This window comes from Lissotriton vulgaris, chromosome 11 (genome assembly GCF_964263255.1).
Source record: "Lissotriton vulgaris chromosome 11, aLisVul1.2, whole genome shotgun sequence".
Classification (NCBI taxonomy): domain Eukaryota; kingdom Metazoa; phylum Chordata; class Amphibia; order Caudata; family Salamandridae; genus Lissotriton; species Lissotriton vulgaris.
Genome location: NC_141699.1, coordinates 1,106,207,025 through 1,106,232,296, shown reverse-complemented (window position 1 = coordinate 1,106,232,296; position 25,272 = coordinate 1,106,207,025). Strand labels below are relative to the sequence as shown.

At 44.4% G+C, this 25,272-nt stretch overlaps 1 protein-coding gene across 1 annotated transcript in view; it reads left to right on the top strand.

Annotated features, from left to right (window-relative positions):
- Positions 1-25,272, top strand: part of LOC147684247 (putative cation-transporting ATPase 13A4) — a 446,726-nt gene that overhangs the window by 215,885 nt on the left and 205,569 nt on the right. Inside the window, exons 11-12 of the mRNA XM_086944647.1 lie at positions 19,598-19,755; positions 21,805-21,993. Coding sequence (XP_086800773.1) covers positions 19,598-19,755; positions 21,805-21,993 — 347 coding nt within the window. The remainder of the gene's footprint in view (positions 1-19,597; positions 19,756-21,804; positions 21,994-25,272) is intronic.

The window sequence follows — 25,272 nt, the reverse complement described above, 5'->3', positions numbered from 1 at the left end:
GAAATCTGCATATGAGTATATATTGCACACACACATGCCCCAAGTGTATGTGTGTGTGTAAATTGGAACCTTCAAAAATGCACTTTAGTGCATTTTTCAAAGTTTTTGGAAATTACCATGAAGTTCAACTTCATGGTAATTTGCTCCCCTTGTTAACGAAATCGCTAGTTTGTTTACCCTAATGCAATGCATTTAAGGAATCTCAATTTGCGATTCCTTAAATGCAATGGCAATTTAAGTTATCGCAATTAAGAGATTACTTAAATTGCGAATTTTGCATTTGGGATGATGTATACCGGTCGCAAAGGGGCAGATTATTTGAATCTGCCCGTTTGCGACCCATATTTGCTTTGATGCATGTGGGCCATTGTGTCTTTTCAGAAAAGAGAAAATTGTGCAATAGGGTCCAGTGGCCAAGAATGCAGGAATGTCTATATTATGGTAGGTATATATGTGTGTATATATACTTCATTGCTATTGAACTCGGAGCTGACTTGTGATTCTTTTTATGCGTGGGGTACTCTATTCCTTATAATGCACAATTAATCTCTTCCTGAGCCTACAGTGGAGATAATTATTATGTCTGTCCTATGAAAACAAAACTAAATACCATCCATCTTTAAAAATTTGGCAAGTGGAACTTTAAAGCTATTTACAGCAGGGCACTTTCCAATGTTCTTTTATCATGAACAAGCATGCTGGTATATTGCTTTGGCAAGAACAAAAAAACATTGCAGTGGTACGTAAAATGCAAGGTGACTTTACCTGCATAATGTTCCGTGCTTGTATGAAAAGAGAATAGCACAAGCAAGACAAACATCATATACACTGTTTCTGTTCTATGAAGTGTAAAATTAACTTCTGTACTGGTTGTTATAACCAATTTAATGTTTTTTAATTTGATTTTTAAACATTTTAACATATTTATTCATTTCCTGCGCCAAATATAAAATTGTAATTTTGTGTGTCCAAATATGATGAAATGTTGATTCTATAACGGGGTACTCAACTATAATGAATTGTAAGTTCTATATGTGGTGAATTTTATTATGTGTTGTTATATTTTATTGTATCTTTTATGTTGCAAGGCAACAAAATAAAGATTAAACTTGAACTTCTGTACTTTTTAATACATTACAGATAGGTTTATAGTCTAAGGCAACATTCTGTTTGAATTTTTCTTACAAAAGTAGTACAAATATAGTGAAATCACTACATATATTAGAAACAGTTTCATATGTGCCAATTTGTTATTTTTAAAAAACTGCAGTAGCTTCACTGTTTAGAAAGATACAGAAAGATTCTAGTCTTTCTCTATTGAAGGAGTACAAAAAATAAACATATTCTGTCAGCTTTGCATTGTAAGCTTTCAAAATAGAGCAGAAGAAAGAAAAAACACCTGTATGTTTTTCATTGCTTTCAACCCCTGCTCCATTTATGCTCCGTGATCTGCGTGACCGGACCTGCCTTTCCCCTGGCTCTGTCAGCACGCATTGTGACATCAGAACTCGACTGTAATAACTGTGGTGTGAGGAAACTCCCCTTTTGCTAGATCATCCTGACGTTTTGCTAGATGTAGTACTAGTTTGCTCACTATGAACACTGGGGTGCTGACTTCCAGCGCACAGTGTATGTGCTGTGGCCCCGAGAGTATATGTGCCATTGGCTAATACCTGATTGGCCTATTTAACTTACCTTAAAGTCCCCAGTATATGGTACTCTGTGTACCCAGGGCCTGTAAGTTAAATGTCTCTAGCCCTGCTGTACAAGCACTACAAAACATCACTGCAGCCTAGCATGGGTGTTTTAAACTGTCAATTTGTTGTGTCAAAATAACTCTTTTGACAGGCGTATACCTTAATTTTTACTACCAAAAAAAAACAACCGAAGGCATGTCCTGAATGCCCATGTGGCAAGGTGAGTTGTATTAACAAAGCCGGACATGTGTACAGAGGTTTTACATATCCTGGCAGTGAAAAATATCCATGATCTTTACACTATGGCAAAGCAATCTGTCCCATTGAAAAGCACTGGGTTGCATTATATCACCAAATAACCATTTGGGAATAGGTAGAACAAAGATTCAAGGGCTTAAATTAATAGGAATTTAAAATTCAATCTGATGGTAAGGTTGGATTTTAAATTCCTATTGCTACTTTTAGAAATTTGTCATTTTCTTGTCTAAAGCCTCTAGTTGTCCTTTCAGAGAAAATCATTAAATGTCACTGGTCAGCCTGCTGGAAGGCATGAATTACTAACTGGAAGGGGAACAAAAGGACCTTGGCTGGGAGGAGAAGTAACCTCCTTCTGACAGATGGAATGGGAGAGGTGGCCACTAACTTTATGCCCAGAGTTTTGTTAACGGGAAGGATGCCATGTCATGTTAAATTTTGGCAGAGATGGACACTCTGAGGTTGTTTATGGACAACGATGTTAAAGAGAGAGCAGGGTTGCCCCTGGAAACTGTTCCGATACAAGACGTCGCGTACCTGAGAGGAATCCGCGAAGACCGCAAATTTTCAAGTTCCTGAAAAGAGAGAGAGAGAAGAAGACAGATAAGTGAATAATACTGGCACTGCATAAAGAAACAATGTAATGAAAGGCTAAGACATTCTTTGAATCAATGTACAGAGGAAAAATATTCAAATGAAAACTTACCTGTGATGAACCACCGGTATCCTGAAGAGAAAAAGAGAAAGAGAGAGAGAGATTAAAAGTATAGAAGTACAAACCAAGTAAGCAAAGGCTAAGAGTAATATGTTTCATTAGGCAAAATTACTTAGTAGTAAGTTTACATGTAGATATCATAAACCACATAGATATTAACTAGAATTAAAATAGTTTAGTAAGCACCCCAAGTAGCAACAGTAGTAGAGTAGGTTTAGGTAGCGAGTTACTTTTACAAAATTGCTAATATGGAGAGATAAAAGGACCTCTACAATTAAGTGAAGGTAAGAGGTAGGGCTAAGCGATACATTGGAGTTACCATGATAAATGCAGATAGATAATATTATTGTGTTTCATAGGTGAAAACTTAAAACAAAGAGGTTCAAGAGATAGAAATAAAAACCTAAGAAGAGGAGCAAGATCACTGGAAATTTAGGTAAATAAAGTTGAGCGAAAGTATTGTCAGAATCCAGAGTAGTTAGGTGTGGACACTAACCTTCTTCTTAAATACATTCAGGTTTCTTCTGGAAGTTGGTCTGCAGGTCGGACTGAACAGGAGAAGCAAGAGAACAGCTCCAGTGCAGTCTCTTCTGTTGTTTGTTATTTTATCCACTCCCCCTTCCCCCTGCGGAGTTACTTGAAGTCAAGTTTGAATAACGGATTCTGAGGGATTCTGTGGAGGGAGCGGAGAACAGTCAGCTTCTGTTCCTGTGCAAGATCCTGGGCGGTAAGAGTTCCTCTGTACCCTGACAGAGTGAAGTGCCCACGTTTCATATTTCCACCCGAACAGAATGGCAGAGGGTCTAAACATGCAGACCTTGGGGACAATTTGAGAAGCCATACAGAAGGAGTTGGTAGCAATCCGAGAGGTTAATAGGAGTTTAAGGCAGGAGATGGCTGATTCCAGAAACCAATGCAACAGCTCTTGACAAAGCCAGCCTACTACCCGAAATATTGTGAAGTTTTTTTCTAAAGTTTTTCTTTTTTTAGTTTTTGACAATCTTCGTGACGACATCGCGATCCCCGTGGATACATAACAAAAATGGAAAACAAAAGCAGATATTCAATGACCACTCACACATTCAAAAATAATATGTAAAAATATCCATTCTGAACATTGTACTATACATATTACTATATACATACTTCTTTCAAAGAATGGTAAAAGTAATATTTTTAGTACTACGTTTCTTTAAAAAACATCTTTCAGACCTATTTTATCACAATAATGTCATTAACCACGATGATCACACCTTTTATATAAAGTCAAAAACACATTTGTCCACACATATCGTAGTATTTTGCACACTAGGAGTGTCTTACTTTACTCTCTAAAGTCATGGTTTTCTAGAGAGTTTCTATAAAACCATCTCTAAAACATATTTTCTGTTTTCACGGTGAAGCCAGAGATCCTGATGACTTTGGTAATCGCACTCACCGCGACTAAGCTGCAAAAATGCAAAGGAAAATCAGGAATTCAATAGACACCACGACATTCAACAATTATAACTAATTTACTAATTCTAACCATCACGCTAGATAAATCACTATCTAATTAACTCTCTGAAAACATTAAAAAATATTTCTATATCTCTATAACAGTCTGTATTAATGATTTACTCGGTTATGCGAGTGCATGCATAAGTGTCTGAGTGGGTCTGTCACTGCATATATAAGACTATGAGTGTATATCAGAGTCGACTCATGAGTCTTTCTGTAAGTGTGTCATTGGCTGCATAAGTCTCTGAGTGCATCTCTCTATCAGTGAATGTATGAGTGGAAGTTCAAGACTCTTAGTGGCTCTGTGAGTCAGTACATGATTGTCAGACTGGATAGGAGACTGGGTCAATCAATGTCTCAGTGGGTGTGTGAATGGAATTATAAGTCTGTAAGTGGGTCTGTGAGTGTATGCATGAATGTCTGAGTAAGACTCTGACTGGGTATATGAGTGTATCAGTGGGTCTCCGAGTGGCTGCAGGAGTGTCTGAATAGATCTGTGAGTGGGTGTATGAATCTCTGACTGCGTATGTGAATGGGAACATGAGCCTGTGACTGGATCTATGAGTTGGTGCATACGTTTCTGAGTGGGTCTCACTATCAGTGGGTGTGTCAGTGGAAGAAAACGTCCCACACTGGGTTTGTAAGTGAGTGTATGAGTGTCTGAGTGGGTCTGTACATGGGTTTTTCTGTCAAAGTCTGTAAGTGCATGCATGAGTACCTGAATGGGTATGGCAGTGGGTACATCAATATCTGAGTGGGTATGTGACTGGATATAAAAGTGTGTGAGCGGGTATGTGAATCAGTATATAAGTATCTGAGTGAAAATGTGACTAGGTAGATAAGTGTGTGACAGTCACCGGTTAATGTACAAATATATATATTTTTTATATTTCCTCCAATATTCGGGACGACGTCCATAGTTGCGTTGTCCCCACGGTACATGGGGGAGCCACGTTGGCAGTTGTGGTGTTGTTATAAATATCACCCGAAATGAAGAAATCTATTTTGGACAAATAATCTGTGCCACTAACACCCCGATTCCTCAAACTTGGGGTCAGAGTACCTCCACTCTGACTCCTTATGTTAGGCTTTTCAGAAATGTTCAGCCCCAGGATCGCTTCCGATCAATAAAATGGCTAACTCAACTTTCTCAGGTTCCGTCTAGCCAATGAAGAGCATTCCCTTTTGCACGCGCATTCTCGAGTAATCACGGAATCATCACAAAATATTCTCGACCAGAGATATCACTATACATTTCGGCTTGTTAAATTTCTAAAAAAACTACTGAACAGATTTGCACCAAATAGGCAAAAGGCACTTCCTTGAACAAATATCTACCTCCCTGCCAAATTTGGTGTAAGTCCGGTTACTCACTTCGGGCTGTAGGTGTGGCTAAACGTTCCTAAGGGAATTAACATTACAAATGCACCCTTATTTATCTGCACAAATTCTCAGTCCCCACTGCACGGATCAACCCCAAACTTTTAATGACAACCAGAACCTACCTTGACACATTTTTGGGAAAATCTCCTGAAGATTGGTTAAACTACCCCAAAGTTGTAGGCAAGTCAAAAAATGCTTTTCCAATGGAAACTAGGTCCTAACTATAACTATCTACTGGTGTCAGCCAGCAGGTAATATATGTTGAAGATGTAAGCTGAAACACATTGGCGTCCTGTGTGGGGTGTTGGTGTACTTTACAAGTAAATCTAAATGTATTGAAGCAATCGAACAGCGTTGTACCATCTTCATGAGCTGCATTGTGGGAGTACAGCTGATCTGTCTGGAAACGGAGGAGTTGAGCTGTAATATATATATATATATATATATATATATATATATATATATATATATATATATATATATATATATATATATATATATATATATATATATGTATATATATATCACAACAGCACCTCCTCCCTTGAGAAAGATCACCACGGACACCTCACATGGATTGCAGAAATTTTAATCATTCAACTGCACAGCAACGCGTTTCGACTTTACGTCTTGATCACGTAAAGTCGAAACGCGTTGCTGTGCAGTTGAATGATTAAAATTTCTGCAATCCATGTGAGGTGTCCGTGGTGATCTTTCTCAAGGGAGGAGGTGCTGTTGTGATAGTTTACAGGGCTTCCGGTGCCCTGACCACGGACCGCCCCACAGACGGCTTCTTCCATACCGGAGCTGTGTTGCTTATATGTATGTATATATATATATATATATATATATATATATATATATATATATATATATATATATATATATATATATATATATATATTTTCACAGAAAAACACAGGTTTCAGTGACGTTATAGTTCAAAATTAGCATTACATTTCACTTGTACAAAACAAAACTCTGTTATAGTTAGTTCAGCTAACTATAACTCATTCCCCTGCAATGCACTGCTGATGACATCACATATTACAAAAACAACAGGTGATGGACCGAATGTGGATCAATGTCACACACTCAACCCAGTCCAAAGATCTGGGCCCAAATCCATCGTTTTTTGCACTCCACACCACCCTGGGTTAGATAATGGCTTTATGCAAATCAGCTCTGACCCTGTGCCCCATGGGAACAGTCCAGTCCGAACTACACAGCCATATCTTTCCCAGACCGGAATCAAGCATCCGAGGACCGGACCGGTTTCGAGGTAACACCTCTCATCAGCCCGGCTAGCTTGACTCCAGTGGTGTGGAGTGCCAAGATCTTTGGACTGGGGTGAGTGTGTGACATTGATCCACATTCGATCCATCACCTGTTGTGTTTGCATATTCCGCCCTAAGTGCGCTGGGGATGCCCAGACGTGGGTCCCAGGCACTCCACACCACTGGAGTCAAGCTAGCCGGGCTGATGAGAGGTGTTACCTCGAAACCGGTCCTGTCCTCGGATGCTTGATTCCGTTCTGGGAAGGACATGGCTTTTGTAGTTCGGACTGGACTGTTCCCATGGGGCACAGGGTCAGAGCTGATTTGCATATCGCCATTGTCTAACCCAGGGTGGTGTGGACTGCAAAAAAATGATGGATTTGGGCCCAGATCTTTGGACTGGGGTGAGTGTGTGACATTGATCCACATTCGATCCATCACCTGTTGTGTTTGCACATCACATATTACATCATTCATGACATGGTCAGTGACATCACTGATGATATCACTTCATATTGATTTAAGAAACGAAATGCGGGAGCCCGCACTTCGTTCTTAAAAAAGAATTTCAGCCGGATTAACACACACAGCTCAAATTTGGCTGTTTCTTTTTTTTATAAATGCTTTTTTGGGCCCTGGGGATCCTTGTGGGACCCCCTGAGCATGCTTAGGGGGTCAGGGTGTTTCTACCCTGCCCCTTTTTCTTCATTTTTCAATTTTTTACCCCCTTTTTCTTGTGACTCTGTTACCAAGTCACAAGATGGCTGCCATCGCTTCCTGGTTTGAAGTGTTGGCAGCCAATCAAAAGTCAGCTCATTCTCGGAAGGAGTCGCAACTCCTTCTGGGTGCACAGATATCAATATTTTTCTTTTTGGAATTTCTCAGGAACTACTGATCAGATTTACACCATTTAAACAAAAGAGCTACCTTTTTACCAAATTTGGTGTAATTCCGTTCAGCAGTTCAGGCTGTAGCCGTTGCTAAATTTCCTGTGGAAATTAACATGGGGAAAACTTGTTTTGGGATCCCCCTTTTTTCTCGGCCCGCTTGACAAATCACCCTGAAACTTTCAGAACAGGAGCTGACCATAGCAGGCCATTTATTTTGAAAATTACGCGAAGATTCATAAACCGGTGTCAAATTATTGGCAAATCAAAAAATGCTTTTCCTATGGAAAATAGATTCTAACTATAACTACCTACTGGCGGTATATAATTAAATTTTTCTACTGGAAGTTGCCACAAGGTAGTTGTAGTTAGTATATAGTTACCATAGAAATAGAGTTCTTTCATTTCAGGAAATAAAAAAAAACTGATACAACGCTCACTTTAGATGCTGTCTTCAAAGTTTTGGGGTTATCCATTAAGCCGAGGCGTTAAACCATGGGGTGCTTAAAAGTGCGCCTACCCAATGTTACTTTCCATAGGACCTTTAGACAAGTCTACAGCCCGAGCGGCTCACAAAAATTACACCATATTTATCAGGAAGGTAGATATTGGTCCATGGAAGTGCCTTTTTGTGATTTGGTGTAAATCAGTTCCGTAGTTGCGGATAAATGTATAAAAAATCCATTTGTATGTATAGTGACATGGTGGATCCGTAACCCCTCATGATCTCATGCTGAGATCTGATTAGCTTCTAGCACTTCAAACGAGGAAGTGTTGGCAACCATCTTGTGACTCAGCTTGAAGCAGAGTCACAGAAATAACATTATAAAAAGTAAAAAGGGGGCAGGTTAGAAACAACCTGACATACTAAGCCTCTGGGGGGTCTCAAAGGGACTCACCAGGGGCCAAAAAGCTCTTTTTTAAAATACATTTTAGTGGGAGTCGCGCTGGATCTGCAAATCCCGTCAAAATTCTCATTTTTTTAAAGTAACATGGGCTTCCAAGATCATTTATTAATAACCCCTCGGGTGGGCCAGGTCCAAGGGGCATTGTTAAAACATAGGAGGTAGGCACACTGGACCCCCCTCCTCCTGAGGCTATTCAAAGCCCTGCGGATCACCCCCTCCCCAGGGCAGTAACATAATTATATGCAGGGTAGGATAATGTGGGGGAGGCCCTACGGCCTACCCGCAGCCCCGGGAACTGCCACCTGCCCAGGACAGTAACATAATTATATGCGGGGCAGCCTCATGGCTCCCCTGCTGCCCCAGGGACTACCACATCCACAGGGCATAAACACTCCGACCCCCTAGGCCTCTTGGGAGGGACTCATCAGGGCCAAAAAAGCTTTTATTAAAAATGTATTTTGGCAGAAGTCTCACTGAATCTGCAAATCCTGTCCATTGAAAAAAAAAACGAAAAGTAGCATAGACTCTGGGCTCATATAGTAATAAGCCCCTGGGTGGGCTGTGTCCCAGAGGCATTGTTAAAACATAGGAAAAGGGCACACTGGGCCTCCCTCCTGAGGAAATTCAAAGCCCCAGGGACTTCCACCTCCTCGGGGCAGTAAGATAATTGTATGCTGCTCCCCCACTGCCCCAGGCACCGCCTCCTCCCTGGGGCACAGATTTCAATAAATGATAATGTGGGGGAGGCCCTACAGCCTCGCCTGCAGCCCCAAGGACCGCCACCTTCCCAGAGCAGTAGCATAATTATATGCGGGGGAGCCTCATGGCTCCCCCTATGCCTCAGGGACTTCTATCTCTCCGGAGCACAGATCTCAATTAAAGATAATACAGGGGAGGCCCGACCCTGCATTATCGACCAGTGACATCGACCCCAGAGCAAAATATAAACATTGTCCTTGGGGCTAAAATTAATGGTGGAGGGGGCTTGTGCCCTACTCCAAGCGCCATTGATGGCCCTGCAGGCCGCCACCCCCAGGGCCAATTCTGCTATTTTCCGGGGTGCCCTTCCACGGGACATAGCTTGTTTGCTGTGGCTTTACTGCTCCTGCCAAGTCAGAGCAAACACTGCTCCACTTTCACCAAGCGAGAGCAAAGAATGCTCTTCCTTGTTGAAAGCAGAGCAAAATTGGCTTGACAGACAGGGAGCTGCCTTTCCAGAAGCTCCCTGTCTGTGAAATCAATCCCAGCTCCTGCAGGATATGGGCAGCTGAGAGGGACCATGCGGGCCTTGAGGCTTTCCCACAGCCCTTAGAAATGTCAATTAGTGCCCTGGGTGGGAACAGGGCACACAAAATGGAGGGCAGTCCCTGGTGGATGAGGTACCAGGGGCCAAATTGGACTAGGGAAGGGGGCCACGCAGCCACCCTTCCTTTTTTAAAAAAAGGAAAAGACCAGACCCGGGGTCGCCAGGGCCAAAATTGACCCGGGAGGGAAGTACTGCATGGCCCCTCCTTTTTTTTTTTAATAAAAAAAATTAAAAAGTTGCTAGGGCTCGTGGGATGGGGTCCCTAGGGCCGTAATTGGGCAAGGGAGGACGGCCCTTGTAGCCCCCCTCACCATTTCAAAAATACCTGACCTGGAGGATGCCCTCCTTCCCTGGGCCAAAATTGTTTTTTTCAGCGAATCTCTAATCTTTTTTTAATACTATTTCCTAACTATAACGTCGCTGTAACCTTTGGTTTTTACAGCGTTTATATATATATATTCCGGTACTATGCCTCTTACCTAAATTGCATAAGAATGTGGTGAATTCTCATGGAAGACCAATTGTTTCCTCCCTAAGATCTTTATTGGAAAATACTTCGCGTCTTATAGATCACTATTTAAGACCTTTTGTGGTAGGATTACCTGCATGTATACGAGACCCGACTAATTTTTTAGCTATGATTGGTGGCATTCATTGGGATAAGAAATATACACTTATAACTTTGGATGTGAGTAGTCTCTATACGAGTATTGTACACAATCTGGGTTTGCAGGCTGTAAGACATTTTAAGAAATCTCTCTCCTATTCTATTCTATTCTGAGATGATTCTCGATATTATTTACTTTTGGCTTGAGCAACAACTTTTTCCTCTTCAACAACTGTATAAACAGAAAAAAAACAAGGAACTGCAATGGGCACCTGCTTAGCCACTAGCTGCATGAGCTGGAGATAGCAGGTGCCAAAACATCTGGAGGAATTTGAGAAATGTAGTATTTTTTTGGTCATGCTTTATTGATAATATCTTTTGTATTTGGAATCAATCAATCTATCAGGGGATTTGTAAAGTGCACTACTTACCTGTTAGGGTCTCAAGGCGCTAGGGCGGGGTGGAGCTGCAGCTAGTGATCGAAGAGCCAGGTCTTGAGCAGTCTCCTGAAGGCCGGGAGGTCTGCAGTCTGTCGTAGGTTGAGGGGGAGGCGTTTAGTTTAGTTTGTGCATTTGTTGCGCGCAACAGCTACCAACAAAGGGTTTCCAGGTCTTGGCGGCGCGGTGGGAGAAGGATCTGCCCCCGGAAGTGGTTCTGTGGATGCGTGGGACGGCAGCCAGGGAAAGGTCGGTGGAGCGGAGTTTCCTGTTGGGTACGTAGAAGGTGAGTCTGTTGTTGAGATATGCTGAGCCGGTCTTGTGGAGTGCTTTGTGTGCTTTGTGTGCGTGGATCATGAGTTTGAATGTGATTCTTTTGTCAACGGGGAGCCAGTGCAGGTCTCTTAGGTGCGGGGTGATGTGGTCCCGGCGTGGTACGTCAAGGATCAGGCGTGCTGAGGCATTCTGGATTCTTTGGAGTCTGTTGATGAGTTTGGATGGGGCTCCGGCGTAGAGGGCGTTTCCGTAGTCGAGTCGGCTGCTGACGAGGGCATGGGTGCCGGTTTTCCGTGTGTCCGCCGGGATCCATCTGTAGATCTTGTGGAGCATATGGTGGGTGTGGAAGCAGGAGGAGACTGCCTTGACTTGGTTGGTCATGCTGAGCTTGGAGTCGAGGATGACCCCTAGGTTGCGTGCATGGTTGGTTGGTGCCGGGGGGGTTCCCAGTGATGCTGGCCACCAGGAGTAGTCCCACTCTAAGGGGTTGGGCCCAAGGATGAGGATCTCCATCTTGTCTGTGTTCAGCTTGAGCTGGCTTGCCTCCATCCAATCGGCGACGGCCTTCATACCCTGGTGCAGGTTGGATTTTGCAGTGAAGGGGTCCTTGGTGAGGGAGAGAATAAGCTGGGTGTCGTCGGCGTAGGAGATTATGTTTAGGTTGTGTAGTCTGGTAATGCGAGCAAGGGGAGCCATGTAGACATTGAACAGCTTCGGGCTGAGGGAGGATCCCTGCGGGACGCCGCAGATTGTTTTGGTGGTTCCGGTTTGGAACGGGGGGAGGAGGACTCTCTGTGTTCTGTCGGTGAGGAAGGAGGTGGTCCAATCCAGGGCCTTGTCTCAGATCCCTGCGGCATGGAGGCGAGTGCGAAGTGTGTGGTGGCAGACGGTGTCGAAGGCGGCGGAGAGGTCCAAGAGGATGAGGGCTGCTGTCTCGCCGTTGTTGAGTAGGATTCTGATGTTGTCTGTGGCGGCGATGAGGGTGGTTTCGATGCTGTGATTGCTGCAGAAGCCTGACTGGGAGGGGTCCAGAATGTTTTTGTCTTCTAGGTAGCGGGTGAGCTGGGTGTTGACGATCTTTTCCATGACCTTTCCTGGGAATGGGAGCATGGAGATGGAGATGGGCCAGAAGTTCTTGAGGTCGCTCGGGTCCGCCTTCGGTTTTTTCAGGAGGGCGTTGATCTCAGCGTGCTTCCAGCTCTACGGAAAGGTAGTGGTTTCAAAGGAGAGGTTGATGATGTTACGCAGGTGGGTTGCGATGAGGCTGTCGGCTTTGTTTGCGATTTGTTGGGGAAGAGGATAAGATGGGGAGCCTGAGTGGATGGTGCTCATGGTCTTGATTATGTCTTCTGTGTTTACGTTGGTCCATGTGGCCAGAGGTCCGTGGAGGCTGGGGTTCAGAATGTTCGTCGTGGCGGGGTCCATAGGTTTCAGCCAGGGGTTGAAGCTGTTGAGGATGTCAGTGATCTTGCGGTGGAAGAAAGCAGCGAGGGTGTCGCACAGGGCTTGCGATGGCAGAATGTCGTAGGTGCAGGAGCTAGGTTTGGAGAGTTCTTTGATGATGTTGAAGAGCTCTTTGCTGTTGTGGGCTTTGTTGTTGAGGCGGTCTTTGAAGGAGGCTCTTTTGGTGGTCCTGATGAGGTGGTGATGGTTGCGAGTGGCGTCTTTGTGGGCTCTGCGGGTGGTGGGCGTTCTATCATTGAGCCAGGTTTTTTCGAGTTTCAGGCAGGTGCGCTTGGAGGCCAGGAGCTCCGGGGTGAACCAGCTGGCTCTCTGGCTGGTGTCTCTGTCGGTGGGTTGTCTCATTGGTGCTACGGTGTTGGCGCAGTCCTCCATCCGGAGACTAAGGGTGCGGACCCCATACTTGGGGTCGGTGGGGCTGGTTGGTGGATTGAGTGCGAGGTGTGTTTCTATAAGTTCCTTGGTCACTTTGCCCCAGCGTCAGCGGGGATCAGTAGGGTACGGTGGTGAGTGACGGGTTTCTGGAAGGTGAAGTGGACGCAGTGGTGGTCGGTCCAGGTGAGCTTGGAAGCGTGGCTGAAGGCAATGCGTGGGCTGGCGGTGTAGATGGCATCCAGCGTGTGGCCGGCAATGTGGGTCGAGTTTGCGACGATGTGTTTCAGTCCTAGGGTGGTGAAGGTTGTTGACCAGGGTGGAGGAATTGCTGTCGTTGTTATTTTCCGGATGGTAGTTCAGGTCGCCGAGCAGGATGTAGTTGGTGGAGGTCAGTGATTGAGTTGCAGAATTGGGGACGTGGGCCAGGTGGTCTGTAGACGAGGGTGCCTCTGAGGGTGGTCTTGGAGTCCGTGTGGATCTTGGAGTGCATGTGTTCGGCGGTGGTGAGGGTATCGTCGGTGTTTGTGGAGACCTTGATGGTGTTCTTGTGGATTATGGGGATACCTCCTCCGACTCCGTTGGTGCAGTCTCTGCGCGAGATCTTGTATCCATCAGGGACGGCCACTGCGATGTCTGGGCGGAGGCTTCATTCATCCAGGTCTCAGTCAAGAAGGCGACGTCAGGTGATGTTGTGGTGAGTAGGTCCCAGAGCTCGACGGCGTGCTTGCGTGCGGAGTGGGTGTTGAGCAGGATACATCGCAGTTGGTTGGGTTCCGCTGCTGTGGGTGCCTCGGTGTAGCTGTTGCAGGATAAGATTCAGTTCTGGAAGGTGAAGGGGCCGTGGTTGTGCATGGGGGTGGCCTTGTAGTAATTGGTGGTGGGTCCGTGTTTGAGAGCGATGAGGGTGTTGGCATCGTAGCTTTAGCGGGCATCACGGGTTGTGTGAGGGCCAGGGGTTTTGGCACTGGGCGCGGTCCAGGCGCAGACGGGCTTGCATTAGGCGCGCCTTCGATGCTCCAGCGGCACGCCCGCTGCGCACGTCCACCATATAAGGGGTGGTGGGGAGGGAGGATCAGCTGGGAGGCGGGAGGATGGTTGCCAGGACCGCGAATGGGCACGGCGGGGTGGGGCCGCAGGGAAGGCAGCGGCGGGAAAAATTGGCGAAAATGAGCTAACACCTAGACTGGGAGAAGCCACAGAACAGGCTTACAGCAGCAGGGCACAGAATAAAAACGGGCAGGGGCACAGGCCCACAGGGTACAGAAAACCGGCGGGGGCACAGGCACACAGGGTATAGAAACGAGAGAATGGGCAGGGGCAAAGGCACACAGCAGCAGAAAGCAGCAGCAATGGCGATCAGGTGCGGGGCACCAGGAACACGAGTCCTCAGGCAGGAGGCAGCAGAAGGATGGCACTGGCACTGGTGGCTTTGCAGCAGAGGGGGAGCGACCTACCAGGAAGGTGATGAGGAATCTGCCAAGCATTTTGTAAACTGATTGAATCAGAATTCCTTCAACCTGACCTTCATGGGGAATATAAGCAAAACCTTGACCACAGTTTTGGATGTGAGGGTAAACGTGGAAGGGGAAAGGTTGGAAGCTGAGTTATTCAGGAAGGAAACCGCAGGATGTAGTTTGTTGAGTGCCAGCAGTGCACATTCCCCAAATTTAGTGTATAGTATACCATATGGGGAATTGTTGCGTGCTAAACGAAACTGCAGCACAGGGGAATCATTTCAGAAATGGAAAAATATTATGTGCAGGATGTTCACTGAGAGAGGAAACAGCAAGAAAATTATAAAACAGGCAAGAATGAGAGCTGAGGCAGTCTTGTGAAATTAGTTACTTCAGAAACACAAAAATCTGGATGATACTGCCAGTGTGAGGTTCATTACTACCTTTTCTCATCAGGCAAGTCATTTACATAGGGTTCTGAATAAACATTGGCATATTTAGGCATCCTCAAATCACCTTTAGGTATAGAGGATCCTTGAGGGATGAGCTTAGCCAAAATATGATTAAAAACAGGAGAAGCCTGTTGAATTGGGTAGAGAAGGATTCCTTTGCTCTCGATACTGCAAGACTTGCAGCAATAGTTCTGATTGTTCCAGACTTCAAATATCCAATTCAACCAGGGAATTTATGATAAAAAAACGTTGACGTGTAACACCACTTATTGATCTAATCTGTCCCTGTAACATGATTTACATTGGGAGTACAATATACAGACCTAAGAAACGTGTCCTTGAGCATATTCGGGCTATTAGGGACAATGATAAGCATTACCCAGTGGCCCACCATTTTTTTAACTCTCATTTTCAGAATGAGAAATTTCTTCATATGATTGTGATTGATGCAGGAGAGGTTAACCCGTTGCATGCTTGTGACAGAACCGCTCCGTCACAAGCCACGGGTGAGCTGTGCTTGTGAAGGAACGGTTCCGTCACGGCCCGCTCCCCGCGCCTGCGCGGCGCGAATTCCGCGCCTGCGCTGACTAATTAATGGGCGGGCGGGTTCGTGACGAACCGTTCCGTCACAAGCACAGCTCACCCGCGAGCCGTGACGGAGCGGTTCCGTCACAAGTACGGTACCGCCGCGCGACCGCCCCCCCCCTAGCGCTGCGGCGGAATAGCCGCCGCAGCGAAGGGGTTAATGTAAGGGGTGGCAACCATGAATTGAGACCGCGGAATTTGAAGTTCAAATATATTATTGACTTTGAGATCCCAATTCCAGAGGGCTTAAACTCACATGAGGAATTGGGGATCCATCTGGGTTAATATGAAGAGTATATGTATTCATTGTATTTTAAAAGGTTTTATTGAAATGCTTATATTTCTATTTTTCACATAGGTAAATGCACATTTTGAGATAGAGAATAGCTGGGAGTCTTCTGTCTTCAAATACTTCAAGAATTGAGTATTTTTGTGCTGTACCTTTATGCAGAATTTATCCTGGTGACTCTTACATTTTGAATATAATCTTGCATTTAGAAAATCATTTCTTGCATTTATTTTTGCTTATGCATGCATTGCCCACTTAGGCAGAATCTGTTGGATTGCATTATACTTTCTACCTTGAAGGCAATACAGCAGTATCTATGCTCTCATTGCGATATTTGTAGGGAGGGCCCAAGAATTGGCATTACCTGCTCTCTCCTAGTTGGTATCAGCAAGTTTGAGGAAAAATGTGTTGTTTTGTGCAACTATTATTGTTGGCCCATTAGTCATGCATGGTTGTTACAAAACAAAATTATGATATTAATAACGCGGCACTGAGTTTATATGAAATTTCAACTTTAAATTGCATTTGTTTATATTAAGTTATGTATAAATTGTAGACAAATTAGCCTGTATTAAGATGGCCAATCCAGCTTTCCTATCTATCACTTGATGTTGGGTGCAGTCCGTTTTCAATGTTTGTATTTTATTTAACATGGAAGTTGGTGGCTGGTATACTATGACCATGAATAATGTGTAATGCCAAAATGCGTTAAAAAGTAATTAAATTGAGAAATCAGCGTACAGGAGTGTCTGACATTTTTGTTCCATGTGAGCTGAATATTGTGGAAAATATATATATACATATATATGTTATTTCTCAATCAGTGAATCTATCAGAATTTATAAACCACAACAAATCACTTGTGAGGGTCTCAAGGCGGTAAAGTTGCTAGTTGCTTCATGGATACATATGAACAGCCAGGCCTCGAGCCCTTTCCTGAAATCCCAAAGCAAAGAGGCAATCCTGAGGTGCAGTGGAAGGTCGTCCCAAGCGTTGGTCACCAGATGTAAGAAGGAGAATCCTCTGCTGTTGCTTCAGTGGATCCAGAGGGGTTCTGTGAGGAAGAGGGTGGTGTATCGTAGGTGTGTGGTCAGTTGGTGGAACGTGATGCGTTTGTTTATGTATTCTGGTCCTTTGATGTGTATAGCTTTATATACGTGCTCTGCATCTTCAACTTGCATCTTTTCTGGTTCGGGAGCCAGTGCATCTTCTTGAGGTGTGGTGAGATGTGGGTCCTTCTGGGGGGTCAATTGAGTTTTACATTGTCTGTAGTTTCCTTTGGAGGTGGGTTGTAATTTCTATGTAGATTGTGCTCCCCTAGTACAGACTGCTGGTGATGAGGGTCTGTGTGATGGTCCATCTGGTTTTGACTAGGAGTCACCTAGAGATCTTACAGATCATGCGTAGGGTGTCGAAGCAAGCGGATGATACTGCTTTCACCTGTTTCTTCATGTATAGCTTGCTGTCCAAGAAGATGCTGAGGTTGAGGGTGGAGTCTGTTGGGTGGGGGATGGGACAAGTTCAGTAGGCCACCATGATGTCTTTCTATGGCAAAGTGTTGTTCCCAAAGATGAGAACTTCCATCTCGACCGAGTTGAGCTTGAGACAGTTGTCTTTCATCCAGTCAGCAATGCTCCTCAAACACCTGCTTAAGCTGGCTATGGTTATAGAGGGATGTTCTTAGATCTAGAGAATGAGCTGGGGGTCATTGGCATTGGAGATGATGTTGATTCTGTGCATTCTGACACTGTTGGCCAGGGTGGTCATGTACGTGTTGAAGAGGCCGGAGCTGATGGATGATCCTTGGGGGACACTGCAGATGCTCTTCTTAGGTTCTGAGGTGACAATGGGAGACACATTTTCTGGGTTCTTCCTGTGAGGTATGAGGCAATCCGTTTGAGGGCCTGGAGGGCCTGAATGTCATCCGTGGCTGTGATTAGAGCTGTCTCTGTGCTCTGGTTGGCTCAGATTCCAGATTGAGAGATGTCTAGGAGGTTGTGTTCCCGGTGTTTGGTTTGTTGCTGGTTGTGTGCCCTCTCGATCTCCCTTCAAATGCAATAACCCAGGCAAAAGGCAGAAGAGAGCTGTATAGGGTAAACAAGAAGTATAAAATCAATAAGTGGTAGGTCATGTGGCTATGTGGTGGACTATTGATGAATTTGTGATGTAGTTTTCTTTTAACCCCTTCACTGCGGCAGCTATTCCGCCACAGTGCTAAGGGGGTGGGGCGGAAATGCGGCGGGCGCATGCTGGTGACGGAACCGCTCCGTCACCAGCGTCGGTTGCGCTGTGCTTATGACGGAGCGGTTCCGTCATGGCCCCGCCCGCTCAATAGAACGCCCAGCGCAGGCGCGGAATCTGTGCCGCGCAGGCGCGTCGGGCGGGCCATGACGGAACCACTCCGTCATCAGCACAGCGCCACCGCGGCTGATGACGGAGCGATTCCGTCATCAGCAGGGGAGGGGTTAAAGGATATGTCTTTGACTGTCTTTTTAAATGGAGCAGCATTGGGAAGGTCCTCATGGATATGTAGTTGCCTGGACCACAAACGAATAAACTAAAGCAACTCCATGTTGTTCGAGTGACGTGAATGCACTGTCATAGCACTAATACATGCATGAGCTTCAGTAACTAACAATTAAGGGTATTTTGCTTCAGATGGCATGGGAGGACAAGGGAGTAAGATATGATGTTCTCATTCTGGAATCTGCACGTAACTCAAAGGATTATGAGAAGAGCGCACTAGTTAACAGCATGTTATCAATGTGCCAGGAAGAAACATTTACACGAATAATGAATGTTTATCTGTTTGCTATGCCTGAGAACATAAATATTGAGTATACTTCCAGTGCTGGACATGGGTGTAATTACCTGTGCTTACTTTGTTGTCCGACATCTTGGAGGAACTCCAGGAGCTCCCACATCATTCATCTGAATAAACTTTGCTTTCAAGCAACAATCCTGCTTGTGTATTTTATTTAAGGTGTGGGTGTTGATGGATACAGAGATGTTGTTTCATATCCTGGATCCAGAGGAATAAAAGACCTGCTGCCTTGGTTTTTCTTTTTTACACTTCTTAGGCAGACACACAAAGCATATAATCTATTGGTATATATAAAATGTGATTTTGATATCTATTGTGTAGTCCACACACAAAGTAGGGGGCATCATGTGATGAAAGGACACTATTGGAGGATTCACAAATGATATTTGTAATTATTTATTTTATTGTTTCTTTTGTGAGTCAACTGCTTCTCTTTTTGTTTTCTGTTTTCAATAGAATGTAATTGTAATTGAGTTGAATGTATATATGAACAATTGAAAAATGAACACAATCATGAATAACTGAAAGGTCAGTAATAAATCCATTGCATAGTCCCAGGACATGTGACTAGATAGGTAGCACTACAAGAGCTAAATATCCTATGACATACTGGACCAAACTCCTAAGCCAAGTAGGAGACTCCAATTTTCCTTTTTAATGCCCCTTACTTTGCACACCATCATTGTGTTCCATTAGCCTTGCATTGGTTGCCTGCTTGCTTGTTGCCTGACTAATCCAAGATGCATCCTCTTTAAGCTTCTTCTGATGTAATGTGGGATGTCAGCCACAGTGTGTAGCTCTACAGATCCTGTATACATACTTTTCACTGCTGTTCACCATGGGGTTGTTATATACAATTCCTTCAGCATTTGACCTCTCATAATCTCATTGTTGCTCTGTCTCCACTAGGGTTCAACACAGCAAAAGGTGATCTGGTGAGGTCCATTCTATATTCCAGGCCTGTCAACTTCAAACTACACCAGGACGCAGTCCGCTTTATCATGTGTCTTGCTGGTTTTGGCCTCTTGTCAGTGATTTACTCAATTGTGATATACATCATAGCAGGTGTAAGTAGCATTTTCATCAATTCACAGTTTTGAGAGACGTTTAATGTCTTGGTGAATCCAGTTTAAAAAAGGTATGGGTATTAGTGTGTGGGAGGCGCTGGGTTAGGGCTAGGAGAGACAGAGGGGCCTAGGGCCACTGGATGAGCCTAGGGTAAGGCTTAGGCTTTGGAAGGCTGTGGAACATTGAGGCTTAGGAGAGGCTAGGGTTTGACTATGGCTCTAGGTGGTGCTTCTTCTGCCTGGTATGCTGAATTTCACTTCTTAGTGGCTTTCCCACACGCCAGGATAACTCCATGGATCAACATGGATGTGCTACAAACACCAGTGGCCATGAAAGGACACATGGTCACTGGACACGTGTGAGGCCACGTGTCCAGTGACTCGTCTTCATTAAAGGAAGTAGTATGCAAGGCAGCCTGTCTGGCCCGGCTATAGTAGCACCCATTTTTGGGAGGGTGTTCACCATGGATGTTCTGTTGGAGCCTGGTAGCTTGACAAGGCCCAGGACTAAAGCTTCCACTTTTTTTACGATGTAATGCGTGATGCAAAATATGTGTCCACACCCTTCCTGGTTGTATTTAACACTGATACAAAGCAGTAAAGAATTCCAAATCAATTTATAGTTTTTAACTCAATAGCACTGTGACGATTTATAATATACTAGTTCCATTAAAAAATGTGTCAAAGCCCTGGACTGTCAGCCCAACTGCAAAATGTAAGCCCTACTATCAACTCAGAAAGAATACCACAGACTACCTTTTTCTTCAGAGTATGAAACGTCAGCCCAATCTATTTGTCCAGTGTTCTGCTTTTAATGGAGAACTTGATTATCCAGATATAGGTTGTGCATCCCATAAAAGGCAATTGCACGTTTAAAGTGGTTGAACATAATTCTATTCTAAACCTTTCTGGCCCACCTAATTTTAATAATCTGATTTCCACAAACCTTTCTTCATTTGAAATGGAAAAGGTCCTCATAGTTCCAGATCACTCATGGAACATATCTCTTGTTTATATGGCACAAATTGAATTCTTGTTGACATCCTTGTGTAGTATTTCACATTATTACAACAGAGGATGTGCAGATGTAAAGTGGCATTGGTCCTGGAGAGACAAACCATAAGTGGTTGCACCACTGAATTTCCTAGTAGGTCTGGTCCTAGGTTCATGTTCCAATCTAAAGTCACAGTGTTATTCAGTTTAAACATGACATGTGCAAAGTGGAAATTGGAAAACATATTTTACACTTTACCCAAAGAACTGTTGCATTTCCTTTCAGTACCCAATTGAAATATTTAATTTTAGACTTGGCCCATCTGCCTCAGTGCTATCTATGTACAGATAGTCAATATTCTTCCTGGCTCAGCCCACGCATGTGTGCTCTTACTCTTACTTCAGCTGTCTGTAGCAGCTGATTTTATTTTATTGGGCAGTACAGGTTGCATCTCAAAAGCATTTACAAAATCATTACAGTCAGTGATACCTTATTGGGGGGTCTGACACCACATCAGAGGTCCAAAGCAATGGCCCACAAGGGGAAACATTGAGTTGATGTTAAATAGAGACCCCGGAGACCTTAGTGGATGTTTACTGGAGGTGTGGGTAGAATTAGCCAACAATACTCTTCACTAACAGTTAAGGACAAGTGACTGGAGATCAGGACTCATGATTGTCCACACTTGAAAGAATCTGTTCTTCGAATCCAGTCTGAACGCAACACAGTAAGTGCACATAGACTGAGGAAGGGCCATCTTTGTTTTCTTGAGTGAAAAGGAAGGCATGTCTGAAATGTGCTGTGTCTGGTGCAAGTGACAGTGGCTGCAGGGTGGTCCTGAACCACCACCTGTGAATGTAGTACATACAGAGCCAATACAGTTTATGTGTACATTGTCTTCAAAAAACCATACCATTCTATTGACTTAGAGATGTAAAATAAATTAATATGGTAGAATTTTACATTCCAAATAGCAGTGTTCAGCATACCAAACATTCTAACTATAAAGGTCTTAGTTTGTGTTTGCTTACAATGTGGTGTCTTTCCTCCTCCAGAAATCCGCCTGGGAAACAATAATCATGGTGATCATCATGATGACCATAGCAGTACCACCCTCCCTTCTGGCTGCTCTAGCGGTGGGTGTCATGTACGCCCAAAAAAGGTTGAAGAATAAGGGCATCTTCTGCTTCAGCCCTCAGAGGATAAACTTATGGGGACAAGTGAACATTATCTGCTTTGACAAAGTAAATGCATCTTTTTGGGTCTAACTTGCATGCACCTGTTTACAATCATGTGGGCTTTAATATATTTTAATAGGTTGAGCTGTAACCTGTAATAATCATGTTGGGGTTCAGATTTGTATGGAGGGACTGGGATAATTAACATTCACCAATAAGTAAGTAAGCAAGTCTTGAGCACTTTTGCAAGGCATATAATATAGCAAAGGTAAAAGGAGTACATTTCATTACAGTCACATTCGTATACAAGCATTTCAAGATTTAGCAATATTGATAAATTTGTAAATAAATATGTGCAAGAAGAATATTGTGCTATCTTTAAATAGAGAAGAATTAAAAGCCCAAGGATTCCTATGAGGCACTGTCAGTGTGTGCTTTCTGTGCTTGCTATAGCAGGAAAGAAAAGGAAACATTCGCAAATGAAAGTTCTGTTCATGTAAGGGTTTTTCGCAGGTCATAGTTATAGCAGAAAAAAAGGACACTGTCAAACATTCACAAATGAAAGTTCTTTTTAGGTAAGGGTTTTTCGCAGGTCATAGTTATTCCAAATCATGGACTATCGGCTGGGTTTAGTGCGGTATTTGCTAGTTTCATGAAGCAAACCAGTCTGCATGCTAATTGAATGTTCTCCCCGTTAACACCTTGGCTGCTAAGGGTTTTCCCCTCCGGTGCTGACTTTTTTGAAAGCTCATTTATTCATGACGAGCTCAGCTCGTCATAAGCACAGCTCAACTGTGCCTCATGACGAGCTGAGCTCGTCATGAGCATCGAAGGGGTTAAAGCATGCCAACAATGCCTGTCGACGGGTTCGCAAACGTCTTTGGTTCCACATCTGTGTTAGCTGTCTCCTTTGCTCACTGTCAAGGGCTTTGCAGCTGCATAACAAGTGCAAAACGTCCTCTTTTAGATCTTCGCAGAGTCTGCACTTTGTGTTGGATTCCGAGCGTTTCCACGGGGGAAGATGTTCTTTTGATGGTATTACCCCCATTCTCAAATGCAAGATGGATTCCTTCACCGCCTTTGAGAAGCCAGTGCCTAGATCGGCCTGTGGTTGGGGCCTGGTGTAGCACTGAATCACGAACCACCCGTGAGTCCTACTGGTTAGTGCTGCTTTATCTTCTTCCAGGGATTGATACTTCACAGTTTTGTTAACGAGCCGTTTGAAGCATTTGTGTGTGCAGCTTATATCCCAAAGGTCTTTTAGCGCAAGGGTGCTTATTGCTGCTTGAAGATAGACCATTGCCGGGCTGTCCATATTTCTTTCCAGCTCTCTCCATAGGTAAGTGTTCAGGGTGCCCGTTTCAGAGCTCTTTACTTTGTGCCCGCATTTTGCGTAAGCACCCTTACGTGCTATTTGTTGTTTCTGTAGGCCGAACTCAAGCCTTAGTTGAGCTGGGGAGGTGTACTGTGGGACTCTGAAGAGTATTCACATTGATTTTGCTACTACTTTGTCTAATGTGGGCTCGTCTCTCCCTCTCATACATTCGCTACCATAGGTTATCGATGGCAGTAATCTTGCTTGTAGAACGTTTAACAGAGGGATTAGATTTGGGCCCGCTATTTTGTTCTCAATTCTCTTTAGAGCAATTGCCAGGGATATCCCTCTGGTCTTAATTGCCATTTTTTGTTGTTTGAACGAGCCTTTTGAGTCAAAAATGATACCCAAAAACTTATATTCTTTGACTGTTTCCATCTTCTGATCTGGCAGGAACCATTGTGGGTGCGGCTTTTTATATTTTTGATTTAATATCATCCCCTTTGATTTCCCAAAGTTTATGCTTAATCCGTTCTTTTCAGAGTAATTGCTTGTTGTAATAATGAGATGTTGAAGGCCAACGGGGGTTTGGCTTATTAGTATTAAGTCGTCCATGTACAACACGTTCGACAAAACGAGGCCCCCTGCCTTTGGGGCATGATGATTGCATTTATTAAGATTGTTGGAAAGATCGGACATAAAAAGGTTGAACAGGGTCGGTGCGAGGACGCACCCCTGCTTCAGACCTTTTTTGGTAGTTATTTTTCTTGATAGACAGTTACCTGCCCCCAATTTTATTTGGATCCAGGTTTCTGTATGCAATAAGATCAGTAGGTTCAACAGTTTAGGGTCGGGGTACCAACTTAAGAGCTTAGCCCAAAGTTTTCTTCTGTCTATGCTGTTGAATGCAGCAGAATAGTCAACTAGAGTTTGGCACAGGTTTATCTCTGACCACAGTCAGGCACAAACAAGAAATTTCAGCTTGATTCGTCTAACCTATGGCAGTGCGGCCAGCTCAGCTGAAGCAGAACTAAAGGCCAACTTCCCCATCTGTGCAATGGCTTTCTCAGTCATTATGACCACATGGGGGGAATTCAGTGCCAGGAAATCCAGAGGAAATCTGCTGAAAGCCCTAGCTGTAAAGAGACTGGTCAGCAGTTGTGGGGAGCATAGAGAGCTGGAGAGTTGGCCATGGCCTTATTCTGCACATTAGCTGTCAATGAAAAGGGGTGCTTTTTTGTTGTTTCTTTATCCCTCGAGGTAAGCAATTCCCAACTCTTTCATAGTGACATTTTCACCATGAGCGAACGCTGCGTTTTATAAATATCCCCACAAATTCCACAAATTGTGTGCACATGGAGCAGGGACTAAGGGCATGATAATGAGTCTGGTGGTCCACAGACAGGCAGACTCACGGGGCATGGCGGTGGCGGCCTCCCGATCTCCCTATTTGGAGTCCTATAGTCAGACTGCCACAGCTGCCAGAGAACCGCTGTTCCCTGGTGGTGATGCAGCAGTCAGGATGCAGTAGTATGTTTGCTGGCACTGCAGTGGTCCTGCCAAGCATATTACCTGTTTCCTCACTGCCGACAGTGTCTTGGAGGTTTCTCCTCTATGAACACTGCAGCAGTGCCCCCTGTGCCTCCTCTACATAGGGATGCACACAGATGTTGCACAACATGTCCCCCCTCTGTGTGCATGTGCCCCAGTTCCTGCACGGCATGGATTTTCAGTCCCTGCCGTGCAGGAACTGTTTTTGGCATTTCCATTGATGTGCCCATTTTCTGCTGCACCGCCGTGGGAATGTCAAAAACTAGCCCGACAGACAGGAGGACACTTCTAACCTGGAGGGCGGTCTGTCCACAGCTTTGGTGGTGCTGCGGTGGGGTGGCCCGGTGCTGCACCGCCAAATTTGTAAACAGGCCCTAAGTTGGTGGTGACTCCAAACCTATTTGCAGGGAAATCAGAATTGTTGATGCACTTTAAAAAATCTGTAGGGAATATGGGGTCTCATTGTGTAAATGAGTGAC